The 18,213-nt window shown below is 32.8% G+C and overlaps 1 protein-coding gene across 1 annotated transcript; it reads right to left on the bottom strand.

Moving 5' to 3' along the window:
* Window positions 1-5,579: 5,579 nt before the first annotated feature.
* On the bottom strand, window positions 5,580-7,756 carry LOC143572142 (aquaporin PIP2-7-like). The gene is made up of 4 exons (XM_077057376.1): window positions 7,408-7,756; window positions 6,907-7,202; window positions 6,053-6,193; window positions 5,580-5,960 (listed from the first exon to the last, which is right to left on the bottom strand). The coding sequence occupies exons 1-4, from the start codon at window positions 7,724-7,726 to the stop codon at window positions 5,847-5,849; spliced, it is 870 nt and encodes a 289-aa protein (XP_076913491.1). The 5' UTR covers window positions 7,727-7,756; the 3' UTR covers window positions 5,580-5,846.
* Window positions 7,757-18,213: the final 10,457 nt, after the last annotated feature.

Genomic DNA, 18,213 nt, shown 5'->3' on the forward strand with positions numbered 1-18,213 from the left:
CAATAAAAACCCCTCCAAAAAAATTCAAAAAAATTAATAAAAAAATCATAACTCAAAATATAAATCAAAAACGAAAAATGTAAAAAAACTAAACGTTTTCGCCTTTGCCCTCGTTCTTAAAAAAAAGAATGAAGAAGATTCCAATTCCAATACATATTAACTAACCAAACGTGTTTGATAGGGATTCTCAAACATTCTATTCCATTCCATTCCATTCCATTCCAATTCCAATTCCTATTCCAATTCCAAATCCTTAAAAAATGTCCGTGAAGCGAATGCACCCTAAAAGAGTTTGGCATAAATCCATTAAGTGTGTCGTTATAGAGTTTTTATATATTTATATTATGTCAAGTGATATATCGTAGATTTTTTGTGCTAATCTGACTAGGTTGTAAATAATATTTCAAAAAGTTTCAATTCTTTTTAAGTTCCGTACGTCAGATTTAGGCCCAACTTAAAAACCTGGGTAAATGCTGACACCCTCACTAATGATTGTCTAATAGCATTGGCCCATAAAATAAAACATTTTATAACACAGTCCAAATGATTTGGGCCCACCAACCCGGTTACCCAGATATATATAAAAAAAAAACAATTCGGCTCAAACTAGTTTGGACCAACCCAACTTGCCGGTTCGTATACTAGTTTGTAGTCTTGTTCCCTAAAAACGGTTTGGGCACAACATAAATCGATAAAACATGCAAAAGAAACATTTTTCTAAAACCGATTCCAACCCAATCTAAACTGTTCCAGATAGGGCTGAACATTTTTCTCTCCAAATGGTTCCCAACTCGTTCAGTTTGGGCCATACATAACTTGACCAAACATTGACCAATACGGACTGTTTATAACCCAAAAAAGGTTTCGGGTTTCTGAACCAATTTGTGGTGGCCTAGTAGAGACTAGAGACTACAAAATCGTCACTTCCATTTTTTCGAGCAATCTTATTATTTTAATTTTAATTTTATTTTTATTTTATACACCGTATATATTCTTTATGTTGTATAAAGTATAAACTGAAGTCTATTTTTGTAAAAGTTGAAAGCCTGATATGCTTACAACACTTTCTTCTTCCCATTAAATAAATAAATGTACAAATCTATACTGCGTTTAACGTCACAAATTTAAGGATAAATTTTGCCTTTAAGCTTCCCGCGTTTAAGCCAACATATTTTCCATCATCAATAACCTTTTGCCTACAACTCACTATTGTGAATGTATGATAAGATACAAACCTAATATGACTTTTGAGGATTTTGGTTTTGTTTAAACTGGTCTGTGTCAATTTGAGGTCAAACTCATTAACTCATTTAGTTAAACGGATTGTGTATTGGTCGAGTTGGAAGATTCACAAGCCAACCCATTTACCTCGTCTAACTTTATATTAATTTTTATTTGTGATAACTTTAATTTTTTTTTCTTTTTTAACAGTTGATATTATGTCACAACTTAAAAAGTAAAAGAAAATGAGCCTTATTTTATATAGATTTGTATTTCGGTTATAAAACTAATAGATTAGGGTATCAATATGTACAAATTCAAAACAAAATTACGGGTTAAGTTGGTTGTAATTGTGTTAACTAGCAAAAACTCGTTTTGTGTTTGCATTCATGTGTGTTGATACAATTTCACTTCTTGTTTATCTCATGTTCCACCAACAATGCAACAAATTACACGACCAATAGTGAGCTTATCGCCTCTTTAGTGCCCAAAAAAGGTGAATGAACTGGTTCTAATCTATTATGACTTTTTCCCATGTTTTAGACACTCTCCGAGGTTGAGATAACAAACAGATTTGATGACACTTTAATGAATTATTATTTGCTTTTATAAAAAGAAAGTTTAACCACTCCAATAAACTTTTTCTTAAAATAAGCTTCCCGTTAGATAAAAAAAATACAAGTAAATACAAAGAAAAGAAATAAATATTAAAACTCCATGGTTATTAAAAGAAATAAATACAAATCGATAAATGTGTTCAAGCTACTACGACCTAACACGTTTCATCATTATTAAAACTCCATGGTTAAATTAAACTAAAGTGATAATTAAATATCATATCAAGTGCAACGTACACCACACAACCCTATGTCACACACCTCATCACCATTAACATATAAAACTATACCGTCATTACTAGCATTTATATAATTAATTATGAAGACAATTAGAGGTGGCAACCTTGACCCAAATTATTTCAAATGGGTCAATTGGGTTGTTTTAAAATTCAAATGGGTTGATTTGGGTCATAAGTTTTAATTAAATGGGTCAAAATGAGTCACTTGAAATTCCACATTCTTATTTTTGGGTCAAAATGGGTTGACAAATTTAACTACATGGGTCGATGTGGGTTAGTGTCTTAAGGAAAAATGACATGTTTGTGTTGAAACGGGTTTTAGATTGGAACGATATCGGTTTAGGTTTCGGCTCGGATCAGCTTTCGTGCCGACACGAGTTTTAGCACTGGACGGGTTTGGTTTCGGTTTCTTTCGAGTTTTCGCACTAGACGGGTCAATTAAAGTTTTTGATTCGTTTTCGTCGACATTTCGGTTTCGGTTAATTTGTGGGTTTTATTTTTTTTTTGATGAACGAGGTTAACGGCGAAAATATTTTGGTTTTTTTACTTTTTTCGTTATTCGTTTATATTTTGTTTATTTGTTTTTTTGAATTTTTTTTGAGGGATTTTGATCTTAATAGAAATCATCAAAAAATATTCAAAAAAATTAATAAAAAATCATAACTCAAAAAATAAAAAAAAAAACAAAAAATGTAAAAAAACTAAAAAGTTTCGTCCGTTGTCCTCGTTAAAAAAAATCGACAAATTAACCGAAACTGAAAAGTCGACAACAACGAAACAAAAACATGCTGAAACAAGCTATTAAGTGATGAAAGGAACTGAAAAATCGCTAAAGCAAGCTGTTAAGTGCTGAAACGAGATGAAAAATCGCTTAAACGAGCTATTAGATGCTAAAACGAACTGAAAAATCGCTTAAACGAGCTGTTACGTGCTGAAACGAACTGAAAAATCGCTTAAACAAGCTGTTACGTGCTGAAACGGACTGAAAAATCGCTTAAACGAGCCGTTACGTGATGAAACGAACTGAAAAATCGCTTAAACGAGCCGTTACGCAATGGAACGAACTGAAAAATCGCTTAAACGAGCCGTTAGGCGATGAAACGAACTGAAAAATCGCTTAAACGAGCCGTTACGCGATGAAACGAACTGAAAAATCGCTTAAACGAGCCGTTACGCGATGAAACGAACTGAAAAATCGCTTAAACGAGCCGTTACGCGATGAAACGAACTGAAAAATCGCTTAAACGAGCCGTTACGCGATGAAACGAACTGGAAAATCGCTTAAACGAGCCGTTACGCGATGAAACGAACTGGAAAATCGCTTAAACGAGCCGTTACGCGCTGAAACGAACTGGAAAATCGCTTAAACGAGCCGTTACGCGATGAAACGAACTGGAAAATCGCTTAAACGAGCCGTTACGCGATGAAACGAACTGGAAAATCGCTTAAACGAGCCGTTACGCGATGAAACGAACTGAAAAATCGCTTAAACGAGCCGTTACGCGATGAAACGAACTGAAAAATCGCTTAAACGAGCCGTTACGCGCTGAAACGAACTGAAAAATCGCTTAAACGAGCCGTTACGCGATGAAACGAACTGAAAAATCGCTTAAACGAGCCGTTACGCGATGAAACGAACTGAAAAATCGCTTAAACGAGCCGTTACGCGATGAAACGAACTGAAAAATCGCTTAAACGAGCCGTTACGCGATGAAACGAACTGAAAAATCGCTTAAACGAGCCGTTACGCGATGAAACGAACTGAAAAATCGCTTAAACGAGCCGTTACGTGATGAAACGAACTGAAAAATCGCTTAAACGAGCCGTTACGCGATGAAACGAACTGAAAAATCGCTTAAACGAGCCGTTACGCGCTGAAACGAACTGAAAAATCGCTTAAACGAGCCGTTACGCGCTGAAACGAACTGAAAAATCGCTTAAACGAGCTGTTATGCGCTGAAACGAACTGAAAAATCGCTTAAACGAGCCGTTACGCGATGAAAAGAACTGAAAAATCGCTTAAACGAGCTGTTACGCGCTGAAACGAAATGAAAAATCACTTAAACGTGTTTTTACCCAAACCCGTTTTGACCCGTTCCAATTTTGACCCGTTCTAACCCGAACCTGTTGACCCTAACCCGTTCCGACCCGAACCAAAACAATCCTTTTTTAAGTGACCCGTTTCGACCCTAACCCGTTTCAACCCTAACCCGTTCCGACCCATGACCCGTTTCGACCCAATTCAACCCATTTGCCACCTCTAATGACAATACAACATTTCTCTAATAGACAAATCAACACATTATCTTTTGAATTAAAAAAGTTATTGTAAACTTATATAAATTGTTATAGAAAACATTGGACATTTTGGGCTAATTGTAATAATAGCTATATAAACACTTTAATAATCAATTTTAAGTGAAGAATTACAAAAGGCTTTGTAATACACTTATAGGTTGCAATCCATGTTGATAGCATTGAGTAGATCCATGTTGATAGCATTGAGTAGGATTAGGACTTTATCTATTGTAATTGTTATGGCTTGAAAGAAAACAATTTATTATTATTATTACTATTATTATTGTTATTATTATTATTATTATTATTTGTGTGTTTGTTTCACATGCATTATACTAATACTTTTATTGTATAATATATTATCTAGTATAGTATAATCATACTATATCGTAGACTTATGATAGTAATTTTTTTATTAAATATTCGCCGTAATGTATGTGATTATAAAATGCTACAAGGATACAATAGTAATATTTGACCTTATCTTGTTGATAAAATAATAAAAGGACAAGATAATGAAAGTTCTAGTTGTTTAGAGAATATGCTTAGAGGATAATGGATGTTAATTTATTAAAAAGAAAAAAAAGAAAAAGAAAATAGAATTCTTTTTCTAGTGTGATAAAGACATTGTCGGGTCCATTGTCCTTTATTAAACCAAAAGCAGTGTTATCATGTCTAAAGTCACCTAATCTTATCATAACTCTTATTATCCATAAACTCTTAGTTTTTTGAGTCTCGAAGGACCTAGGTGCTGATGCACTAGTTTATTAATAATGTTTAATTAACGATAATCTTAATATCAATAGAAATATAACAATATATAATACTTACTAGTTAGTAAATTTTAATAGTAAACGACTTATAACATGTGTCATGTTTATGTTTATAACATGTAACATGTTATAACAAGACACAAGATGGAGATGATTGTAAAGAAATATTTGTTGAATTGGAGTATATGGCAATTTTTAACAATCCTTTGTCATAACATGTTGATAACTTAATCACTACTAACCAACTTGTTTGAGGCGTTAAGAAAGATGAGTACACAAATCGTTTGGGGCAATTTGAGTACGTACAAGTTAGGGTTAATTTTTTTACACGAATAAAAATATGTATCGTGTTCAACTAAACAATGTATCCTGATACCTCAAACCCCAGAATGATGGACCCCATATACTTGCACAAGAACATCTAAGTATGCTTAAAAACAATAACAATATAAATATTCTTCATAAATTTACGAACATATGCTCTTAAACTTCATATCTCACATCATTTAATCTTGAAATCATTAGATCCAAAAATCAAATTAAAAAAAATAATAATAATAAATAAAAAACACACTTGCATTTCACATATGAAACGAAACTTAAAAAGAAAATAGAACAAAACACAATTACAATAAACATTTTTTTCAAAGATACCTACAAGGCAAGAACCACCATGGGTAAACATCTTTCAAGCTTAATTAAGCATTGCTTCTGAATGAACCAAGTGCTTTGATTGCCGCGGCTCTAAGCACAAATTGGTGGTAGACTGCGGCGGCGAATGCTCCAATGAACGGTCCAACCCAGAAAATCCACTGCAATTTTGAAATAAAATCATTTATATAAATATAAATTTGTGCAAAAATGTATATAAAAAATAGTAATTGAATTTTATAAAAATTCGTACTTGGTCATCCCAGGCCTTCTCCTTGTTGTAAATGACTGCGGCGCCAAAGCTTCTGGCTGGGTTGATGCCGGTACCAGTGATCGGAATGGTGGCCAAGTGAACCATAAATACGGCAAATCCTATGGGCAGTGGTGCCAATACCTTCATGTTTAAAAATTAGAATATTAGTCGGTATATTTCAAGTATACAAAGAAAACATGGTTGTAATTTGTAAACAAAGTGAGCCTTTGTACATAGTTATTCAAAATCGGCTTGTTAAAACTAGAATCGAAACGAGTTTAAATGAGTTTGAACCCGAGTTGAGTATCTAATGAACGAGTTAGAAATTGATATTTATAAGCTTAAGCTATACTTTTGTCTATAAAAATACATATATTTTTGTTTTTGTAAAATAAATATAAAACTAATAGAAAGACTAATTTTATATAACTAACTAAAATAATATAAATTACGTTATATATTTCAGATTTATATACCAAGTTTGACTAACTTTAGAACCCTCAGCTAAATTTTTATTCATATAAATGTAAATGTAAATGTTTCTATTTTGTAAAATAAAAAGAAAATTAAAATATATTTATATATAACTATTTATAAAACAAAAAAACTATTCATCATGTTATATATAATATTATAGTAAAAAATATTTTTTTCTAATTGATGTAGTTAATAAAGAAATTTTTAGACAGAAAAATTACTTAAGAGCCGAGTAATATTTGACCAAATTAAACAAGCTAAAAGTTACGCAAGTCAAACTCAAGCTAAGTCAAAGGAGACGAGCTCAAGCCTAGACTAGTTCATCTGGTTTACACTTTACACTAATATAATGAGACGTAAGGGGTTCAAGTACTTACAGGAACATGGGAGTCTCGTGCACTCCTCTTGGGGTCAGTGGCCGAGAACACAGTGTAAACAAGTACAAAGGTCCCAATAATCTCAGCACCGAGCCCGGTACCCTTGTTGTAACCATCGGCTAACTCGTTAGCACCACCACCGTATCGGTTGTAGTACGATTTCTGGAAAGCTTTCACAAGACCCACACCGCAAATTGCACCCAAACATTGCGCGATCATGTAACCCAACGCCCTGATCAACGACACCTTTCTCGCCAAAAGCAACCCGAATGTCACTGCCGGGTTAATGTGTCCTCCTGGTGCATTTTAGCAACCACCAGTTAGTTAATTAGTTACAACAAATTCATAAATATAAGTTATTTTGTACAGTGAAAAGTAATTTTTTAAAAGATAAATATTTTTACCACTCCTAAGTGATTTTTTGACCATACTTCATTTATTTTTTTTATTTTATTAACTAAAATCATTTAACTTGTACACTGCAGGATTTGAACCACGTACCAGAGATACCAGCGGTGCAGTAAACAAGAATAAAGATCATGCCGCCAAAGGCCCACGCGATACCAAGGATGCCAACGCCTCCACACTGATCGAGGTTTAAGTTCGGGTCGGTTTGGCTTTTGTACCCGATGACCGTCAAAACAGTGACATAAAGGAAAAGGAGTGTGGCAACGAATTCGGCTATAAGTGCACGATAGAATGACCATTTGGTTAATTCGTCTAGATCGAATAAGGGAGCGGGGGGTGGGTCGTGGTAGTCCTTGGCGGCGTATTCGCTTCCGCCGCCATGGTGCTCGGCTACTTCAACATCTTTAGTCATGGTGTGTGTGTGGGTGAGAGTGTGACTAGAGGTGAATAGTTGCGTTAGTGAAGTTGTGGTGGATGTGTTGTGATGGTAGTAGGTATTTATGGATAGTTGTGAGTGGAAAAAAAGAAAGCACAATGATTAAAGACTTGGCTTAAACATATACTAAGTTTTTAATTATTAAAACTATAATTATATTATAATTTGGAATGTCGGTCACATCTCTCAAAAGAACTGTTCATTCTATTTTTAGGCTTAAGTCTATTGTACGCTGTGCAAAAGGTGTTGTCTTTTGTTCCTAGACATGCCTTTACACCTGCTTTATTCTAATGCATCCACCTGTCTTTACCAAAAGAACTGTTCATTCTATGATCGTTTGTTGAAATGCCTCATCTTCAGGTTAGGGTATGGCAATATTTTATATGGGTTGAAAAAATTAAGATCAGATTGACCTAAAAGTTAAAACGTTCAAAGTGGTGGCTTTTGGTATCATTGAGTGGTAACTTTTGTGGATCAATTTATCATTTAGATGATATCAAATTTGTTCTCGATTTGTATTTCAGTTTTGAATTCAGTCATGATTTGTTTATTTTGATCATTTGTACAACTCTGAGACTCTGACGTATGGTCTATGGATCAATAGTGAAACAATCACTTACAAATTCTCAAGAGGTTGAGGAAGCCAATAAGCACTCAATCAAATGTAAGTATTTTAAATTTTTGCTTATAAGATCTTTAGCTTCATGTCTACATATGAGTATGAATTATTTTTAGTAAATCCCAGCCTCAGGTAAAATTATGTCGACGATGTCTTTTGCTGGTTACCTTATGAGCCTAACTCACCAAATTTTGCACTTCTCTAATCTCTAAATCACGTGTTTTTCTAATTATTTGGTGTGTAGCATTTCAATTTGTTTTAAGACTCTTATTAAGCTTCTTTGTAACTGATGTTGATTGTTGTTTTCTTCTTGTAGTAATTGGACATACAACTAGAGTGAATTGAATTTTCACAAACATGTAATTAAAGATTGTGATAAGGCTCTACAGCTCGATCCTGCTCTTCTTCAAGCTTTTATCCTAAAAGATATTATCTTCTACATTCATGGATGTTTGGATTGATTACCCCTATGAAGTAACTCATATTTAGTAAAATTAAGCAGATGATTCCATGTAACCTCAATTTTTGGTAATAATTAGCATGTTATGAATAATCAATCAAATTTTCTTGATCTTCTTATTTACTTATGTGTGGTCTAGCCATAAATATATCTGATTGTGTCACTTCTACATCAGTCACTGTAAGTTTTATATAATTTACTATAAAACGATTACAATAAAGTGGCAGGCAAACGGGCAACAAGCTGCGCCGCAACCCCCTTTTGAACAGCAAAGCCAATCCTGCTAAAAACGAAGCTTTGGGACCTAGAAGCTGAAGAGGTTCCGTGTACGACGCGCTGAACGATTACTTCGATGTGTTCGACGGAATGACATCAGTGGACACCATGTGTTCGACGGAATGACTTCGATGGAATGTCATTCGTTTTTTCTGTTTTTGTATTCGAATATGGCTTCGTTGCGGGGGGTCGAAATACTAGTTATAATTTAAGTTATAGTGATTATGCTTTTGACAATATTTTTGTTACCAGTTATGTTCCAAATACATTTTTACCATAATGCGTTTTTATAACAAAATATAAGATCTAAACTAGAACAAAACAAGTGACTATTATCCGTAACATATTTTTGTAATGTTTTAAAACAAACCCGTAAACTAAACGGCTAGCTCCATTTGTTTACAAGTCCAACTAGTTAGTCCGGTTATAATACCGGTTGACCACAAAAAGAGGAGGGAATTATCAGTTATTTTTCATGGTTTTTACTGATTAATGTAAAACTCGTATGTTTTTTATAGGTTGGAATCAAATTGATAGCAGCAATGGCTATCAATCTAACAAATACAACCGCCGGATTTGGTATAGTTTTCAACCCTTTTTTAAAAAGAAAATATGTATTTGACTCATATACGAGTTTATAGTTAACCTAAACTTTATATTTTCTTCGATCGAATACTTCTTAACATCGAACGGGTTAAAAGACGTGTTTTGGTATAACTTGACTGGATTTGGGTAATAAAAGTTTTTTACATATATAAGAGGAAGCCGTTATAATTCTGTTCATTTTAGAATTATTTGCCGCCCATAATACAAGGAAAAATTAAATTGGTCACTTTCAACGTTTCATGGTCCCGCAAGTTATACAAACGGCTCTTTTACACTAAGTTTTATGATTTTGTATGCTACTTTAATTCACAATATTTTTTTATGCTGGTTTCTTATGGCCGTTAACTTGAAATAGTGATATTAAAAAGTACCCATTTTCATTTAAAATAGGGGCTCATCATTTTATTTTCTCTCGTGAATTCGTGATATGTACAATAAAATTGGCGTTTATTGGGCTTTAACATTTGGGTTATATTGTTATATGGGCTTTCATTTTTGGTTGAGGGTTTTGGGCCTGAAAACTGAGACTTGGGAGGGAGAGGACAAAGGTGTAAAAAACACGGGTTCGGGAATTGAACCGGTTTGCAATCTAGAACCGGACCCGTATTGAAATCGATTTGGCAAGGACCGTTTAGTAACCAACCAAGCCACCGGTATGTTAACAGGATAGGAACCCTTCCATTAAAACCGGTTAAAAATGGATCAAAGAGGAGTCGGTTTTGAATTGAATTGATTCTTTGCCATGTGGAATATTGGAACCGAAACCAGTTTAGGCAAAAGCCAGTTTTTACTTTTGTTGGCTAAATTGGAACCAGTTTGTACACCTTTTGAATTGGATATTTGGTTAAAACTACAAATTTGTTCGATCATTCAATCTGATTTGTCTAAGTTGGGTTAAAATAAGAAAACTTGGTTAGAGGGGGATCACATGGCACAAGGGCAGGCACTATGACCCATGGCATGCATTTTTAGTTGTCTCAAAAATATCATCTCTAACTAGGACACTTCAAATCGTGTTAGCTAAACTAGAGTTGCTTAATACATTTATCTAAACGTATCAAACGAGCTGACAAGTATTAATCAAGTTATGCATATTCACACACACAATGCGTCTTTGGGGCAAAGCATGAGAGAGAAGAAGAAAACCACATATAATACAGTATAAAGTATTGTGTATTGTCTAATTAACTGTTTATATGAGTATAATAAGAATAACTACAGAATAATATTATCAAAATATAACTTCTAGTAATGATAAATATAATTCGAGATTCATAAGTTCTTTCACAAATAACTTATGTGTGCTTCATTATTTTTAGAACTTATATTATAGAATCAAGAATTTCATCTGACTGAGTATTATTATTAAATATAAAAAGATGTTTTCTTCACTAACAACGATGTGTCTAACCGAGTTATAATAATGACCTAAGTTACTCATTTACAATTATGTGTCTAAACTAGCTAGAATGGTGTATCTAAACAAATTACAACAATAGTACATCTAAGGTACAATAGTGCGTCCGGAAACCCAAATTTGATATATGAATGAATTGTGTGATCATACGTATAAAACCATAGTTTATAACTTAATATAAAACTTTTCCTAAATTATATGTATGATATCCCAGATACTCCACACCTAAAAATCACAAAACCCAAAATTATATAAACCAGAATTAATTAAGAACAAAAAAACCTAACGATGCCAGTGAGCACATGGATGAAAAAGAGGACAAAATGAAAATGCTAGAAGAAGTTTGGTAATATTGGTATGAATAGTCTTCAATCCTCCATCTGCGATTTTTCTGATGTAATTAATTATTGTACTTTTTCATATTATAATTTTTAATACATCAAATGACAGGTTTCATGTATTATAATCCGACGCAAATGAGCCACATATATAATCAAGTTTGGTATGTTTCCGTTAAAGTTATACATCGTAAAGTTTTGTAAAAAAATAACTCCAATTAATTAATTTAATGTTAATATTTTGCTATGGTTTTTTAACACAAATGGAAGTATGAGTAAAATAATACTTTTCATGATGATTTTGTTTTGCATCCTCTTTTCTTCCTCGTCATATATATATATATTTTTTGTTACTTGTCTCATGGATAAATTTTAAAGAATAAAAAGCTATGAAATATGTAATCATAGTCATATATTATATCACTAATGCTGGCTAATGATTGGAATAGTTGATTAAAGTTTGACAGGTGGGATTACTTGTGTCACACCCCGATCAAAGGCGGCGGAACATGCCCGGATGCAACGATTGCTCATAAGCGATGACACTATTTAAAGCGACAATATTTAACAAACTCATTTCATTTCACAACATCGAAAATGTTACATAACCAAATATTCATAACTCAAATACAACAAAATATAACAAAATATAGCAAATCAAATATTGTTCATTTTTGCTGATATCCTAACGGTATTTGTGACGTTTTCTTCACCGAACTCCATAATCAACCTAGATGCAAACCTGTAACATTTCATAAAATAAAGTTTATCAACACAAAGGTTGGTGAACAATTCATAAGTTTGAACAATAGGTATATAGTATGAAAAGCCACAAAACTAGTATACAAAACAATAAATAAGAGCTATAAACCTGGATAAAATAGTTATCCCTAAACAAGTTAGCGACACCCAACTATAAGGGGTTGCCAAATAGTTTAGGATTTTATAGTTATCGTTAATTGTATTACGTTAACGACACCTTGCCATGAGGGGTTGCCAAATGGTCTAGGATTTATAGTTCCACCATCCAAAAGCGATAAACACATAGTCAAATAAGCGTAGAACACCAAATCGAGCAATTATTCAAGTAAGGTATACAACAACGTTTGTGGTTTAAGACAAGTATAAAACATTTAGTTTAGATAGAAAACGGGGTATGAAGTTACTCACATTCAAGTAATAAACTTGAAAGATTGATTATTTTGAGATTTGCCGGAACGACGAGTTTGACGTATGAAGCTTAAATAAAAGAAAGTCTTGGATTTATAAAAGTTGTCTTGAATATTTTAAAATAAAATAATTGTTGCAAAAACTAATCAATTAAAGTTCAAGGTTTAAAATGTAACTATTTAAGAATTTATAATAATAACCCTTTTAAAAAATGTAAGTTTGCTCAAAACCGGGTTAAAGTATCTAACCTTAATATTTACTTAACCAATGTTAAGTAATAAGGTGGGGAAAATGCTAAAATGCAAGTTCCATTAGGCTAAAGATACTAAAACGGTTTTTAACGAGTGTTCGGGTTGTCGGTTCGGGTCTTGACAAATGGTCGAACCCAAAGTCAACTTTCCAAAATATTAATTGTTATGAGATAACTCATTAAAACATACTAACACTTAACCAAGTACGTAGATCTATTGTTTAGAACTAACAACGCACGTTAAGCGAGTGTTCGGTTTTGTCGGTCCAAACTATGTTATGAGATCAAGTTGGATCCAACTATTCCAAGTACTTAAGAAAATAATTAAAATCAGTTTGTAAACTATTTTTTAAAGAAATATACAAGTCTTGATAGCTTGTGTGTCTTAAGCGAGTAAAAGTCGGTATAGTTCGGTTTGGTTCGGTCTCCATCTCACAAATAGTTCATAGATGGTTTCTACATGCCCAAATATCATAGAACTTGTATATTGGTTTATAAATGAAGAAAACTTAAATTTTACAACAAAAAAAGTTAACTACAAGTCTTTTAAGCAAAGGTTTCGGTTTAGTTCGGTTTCCATCTCCCAACGAGTTCATAGATGGATTCCATATGCTTAATATCAAAGAACTTGTAAAAATGATTTTTGAAACTCAAATCTAGCAATAAACATGTTTAAACAACTATTTTAACAAAACTAGTAAACAAAAGTTCCGTTTTCGGTTTGGACTAGTTTCGGTTAAACCGAGGTTAGTCTTATACAAACCCACACCATGGAACTTCTAAATAAGATGTACAAACTAAAGGGTTAGAAGTTAGTCATAAGTGATATGTATAATAAGTTATGTGTGTGTAAATATATATCAAGAACACGAAGTCCTCCATGAAGCCTTGCCTTATGACATTCGAAACCTAACCAACCAAAGTCGGTGAAGTAACAAATAAAGGAAATAAGGGGTGTGTATTATATATATGTTGTACCACCATATTCAAGAGTTAGTAATGTTAGATAAACAAGTTAGAATGAAAGACTATAGTTAGTTTGACCTGAGAAGTCAAAACTTCAAGAATACATAAGAAATAACAACCTTGAATCTATGGAGTTTTGAGAGAGTTTTTGGAGATGTAGCAAGAGTAAAATGAAGAAGATGGGTATGTATATATAGGGAAGGAGTGAAGGGTTGGGTATAAAGATTCTTTTATGGTTTGCATAAAAATGGGTATGTTTAAATGGTCAAACAATGCATAATATAAAAAAAACAATATTTTATATATTTTAAATGACAAGATCCAATATTTTATATATTTGAAATGTTCGGGTTACAAACAGGTCGGGTTTACATAACAAAAGTGACCCGAAATTGACGAATCACAACTTGAAAGACACCCAACTCATATATGGTGTCTTTTTATATATATGCTTTTTTAAGTTATCTAAGATTTTAATAAATCTTTCAAAGACATTTTAATATATAGGGGATGTGCTTGAGAATTGGAGCTTTTTAAACATCTTAATCATTAAAGGGTTATATTTAAAACAATTTAATCCGAGGGTTTTCAATAAGTTTTTTTTATTTTTTTTTATCATTTTTATAGTATTGTCGTTATGAGGTTGCCAACGCAATGGCACCGACCATGGGAAATTAAACAAAACCGCCCATCTCCTTCGGACCGCACTTTAATTATTATCTATATAGATTAATAATGAAAAGTCGGTGCCACAAGTTTCATTTTTTAATATTATATTAGTTATGTTATAATATATAGAGTTAATGGTCGTTTTTGTTCCTGTGGTTTGCTACTTTCGTCACTTCAGTCCAAAATTTGTATTTTTGTCAATTTAGTCCTTATAGTTTTAAATATTAGCCAATTACGTCCTATCCGTCTAACGGCATCCAGCTATGCCGTTAGTTTAAGGGTATTTTTGTCTTTCTTCTTTTTATTTTGAGTTATTGGTCATTTTCGTCCCTGTGGTTTGATATTTTTGCCAATTCAGTCCAAAGTTTGAAATTTTGTCAATTTAAGTCATTTTTTTTCTATAACCCTAGAGAGCGTTATCCAAGCCCAAAACAAGTCTGCATTTACTCTGTCGACAACAGTAATCATACCCCCTCTTCTCGTATTTAGTTTCTAGACGGTTCCTAAACTCTCCCCCGTGGTGGAATTCAATGGTAAAGTGGTCAAAGCAATTCCGTGAAACCGAATTGTACGGAAAAAACTAAAAATCGTTTCTTTGATGAATGCATAATATTTAGGGTTTAGAGATTAACATATCATAACGAAATCTGGGTCGTAATCAACTATTATACATTAATCAACAAAACATTTTTTAGTTTTTTCTGTATAATTCGGTTTTAGGGAATTACATTAACCACTTTACCATTGAATTCCACCATGGAGAAGATTTTAGGAAATGTCAAAAACTAAATATAAGGGGGGGGGGTACGACTATTGTTGTCAACAGAGTAAATGCATACCAGTATTTGAGGTTGCTCGATGGTTTTGGGCTTGAATTATGATCTTCAAGGTTATAATCAAAAAACATAAAAAAAAAACTGAATTAAACTGAACATTAAATTGACAAATTTTCAAACTTTGGACTGAATTGGCAAAGATATCAAACCACAGGGACTAAAATGGCCATTAACTCAAAATTAAAAGGAGAAAGACAAAAATACCCTTAAACTAACGGCATAGCTGGATGCCGTTAGACGGATGGGACGTAATTGGCTAATATTTAAAACTATAAGGACAAAATTGACAAAATTAAAAATTTTGGACTGAAGTGGCGAAAGTAGAAAACTACAGAGACGAAAATGGCCATTAACTCTAATATATATTCAAATCCTCTTGACAGTTAGAACAACTTTGTTTGTTTGCCTTGATGGATATTCTATTTGTGTTTAGCAATAGGCTATATTAAAAGTTAAAAGCCCTCAAGTTCGGGGCACCTTGACTGCTATTTTTTTTCTTACTTTACTTACTTTTCTAATCTGGTTATTTGATGTTTTCTATGGTGGGTTTTTTTATATGATTTTTATGCAACTTTTATTATTCTATTTGTTTTACATATTTTAACCTGAAAAAATTATTATTTGCGTTTATTTTCGAAACCATAACGAACATACCCGATACCGGCCGAATTCACATCGACTCACCACCGCAATGCCCGGATTTTAACGATCAAGTGAATATCATTTTAAATATATTATTTGTATCATAAGCTGCATCGTAACCAAGTTAGTGTCATTTTGATCATAAGTTGTATGTGTGCAGATATAATTTTAAACGTTTACATTTTTTTCTGTTTTAGTAACGATGTCGTAATGAACTTAACTAATGGCGGCAAAATTTATATTGCAACACCGCCGCAACGCGAGGAGTTGTTTTCCTAGTTATTTTTAATTTCGTTTGAAATTTAGTTTTGTAAATATTCCATAGATAAAAGGTCTAAGTTAGAGGTGAGTAAATAAATCGGTAAATCGTACTGACTCGAAAACCGAACTGGTTTGAAATAGATTATGTAGATACCAGTTTGAAACCGAACCGTAGGGTTGGAACCAATTTGTAACTTTCTCCACCAAAACCAGTTTCAAACCGGTAAACCGAATCGAAACCGGGCAAAAACTGGTCAACACTCGAACCGAAACCGATCAAAATCCGAACTGAAACCGATCGTAACATGATAGAAGCCAGTTTCAACCCGAATTGAAAATGGTAACTCAAAACTAGTTTGTACACCTCTATTCTAAGTTGTTGAATTATTAACATAATATAAACATAAGAGGATAAATGTTATGTATATGGTTCTATAATTCTTTATTAAAAACTAATTGTGTACTAAACATGATAATGGCAACAACTTTGAACAATGTACTTATAAATTGTTGGCTCTTGTTTTATTTAATTGATCAAATAGTTAAAGATTGCAGATATAATATGAGATGAGTTAAACAAATCAAAGGTGTTCTAATTATATACCAAGGTAATCAAATTTCTTTCTTTTGGTTAAATTTAACCTCTCAACACATTTTTATATTTGAAAATCACTACCATTGATTTATAATTATATTTACATTATTAATCATTTGTAGTCATTCCCATTTTGATGGAATGATGGGTGATAAGATGGTTATAGTGTAGAATAGAAAGTCAAATGTTCAATTCCTGTAACGTGTAACATTTAGTCATTAAAAAATATATATACATCAATTACTTGCTAAATCAAAAATAAAAAGTCGAAAAACGGTTTGTAAGTCGATTTGTTTTATGTATAAATATGTTTATTTTGGAATAGACAAAATAATTTTAAGGTCTATAATGTTTCTGTATACCTTAAAAATGAGGTCTTTAGAGAAAGATTATGAATAGTTAGCATATCAGAGAAAATAAAGGAAGGGAGATTGAGATGGTTTGGGCATATGAAGAGGAGACCGACAACAGCTCCAGTTAGAGTAGTAGAAGCCTTCATTGTGGAAGGAAAGAGGAGTAGAGGCATACCTAAATTGACTTGGGATGAGAGAATTAGACATGACTTGACAGAGTTGCACCTCTCTGAGGACATGGTCCAGGATAGAGATTCGTAGAGACGTAGGATTAAGGTTAACGACTTCTAGGGGAAGGTACCTAGTTAGCTTAGCTTTCTATTTAGAGTCTAGTTGGCTAGCCTTGCTCCTTGTTGTTTATGAATATTTTTTTGTTTGATGCTGCTTTTTGTTACCCATGCCCTTTTCTTAGTAGATTACAAATTCCTTGCTTTTTTGGTAGTTTGTTATCTATGTATTGCTAAGTGTCTTTTGTTTGTAGGATGTATGTTTACTATGATTACCTGTATGTAGCTTTATGAGCCGGGGTCTCTCTGGAAGCAGCCTCTCTATTCTCTCGGATAGAGGAAAGACTTGTCTACATCCCACCCTCCCCTGACCCTACCGATAACATGCTATGCGGTGAGATATACAGGGCTTGATTGATTGATAAAATGTTTCTTTATTGTGCTTAGCTAATACCTCACTAGTCACTCTTATCTCTTTGAGTTGATACAATTTAAAAAATTGGGATTAGATAAGTGTCACCTCATCATCTTTATACAATGTAAATAGAATCAAAAGTATTTTAATTTTAATTTTAATTATATTTTTTTCATTTTAATTTTAAATCAGAGTAATAAGCATGCTCCTTTGTGTTTAATTTTTATTGCTTTAACTAGAACTTATGGTGTATGTGTTGCAAATGAAGCTATGGATTTTTCATATCATTCTGAGTTTAAAAGAAACTAAAAAGATGTGTCAAGCTTTTTGAAATCATAAAATCGCCCGTTCAAAGAAATACCA

This window comes from Bidens hawaiensis, unplaced genomic scaffold (assembly GCF_021521415.1).
Source record: "Bidens hawaiensis isolate Kalapana, Puna unplaced genomic scaffold, B.hawaiensis_p1.1 tig00025754_1, whole genome shotgun sequence".
Classification (NCBI taxonomy): domain Eukaryota; kingdom Viridiplantae; phylum Streptophyta; class Magnoliopsida; order Asterales; family Asteraceae; genus Bidens; species Bidens hawaiensis.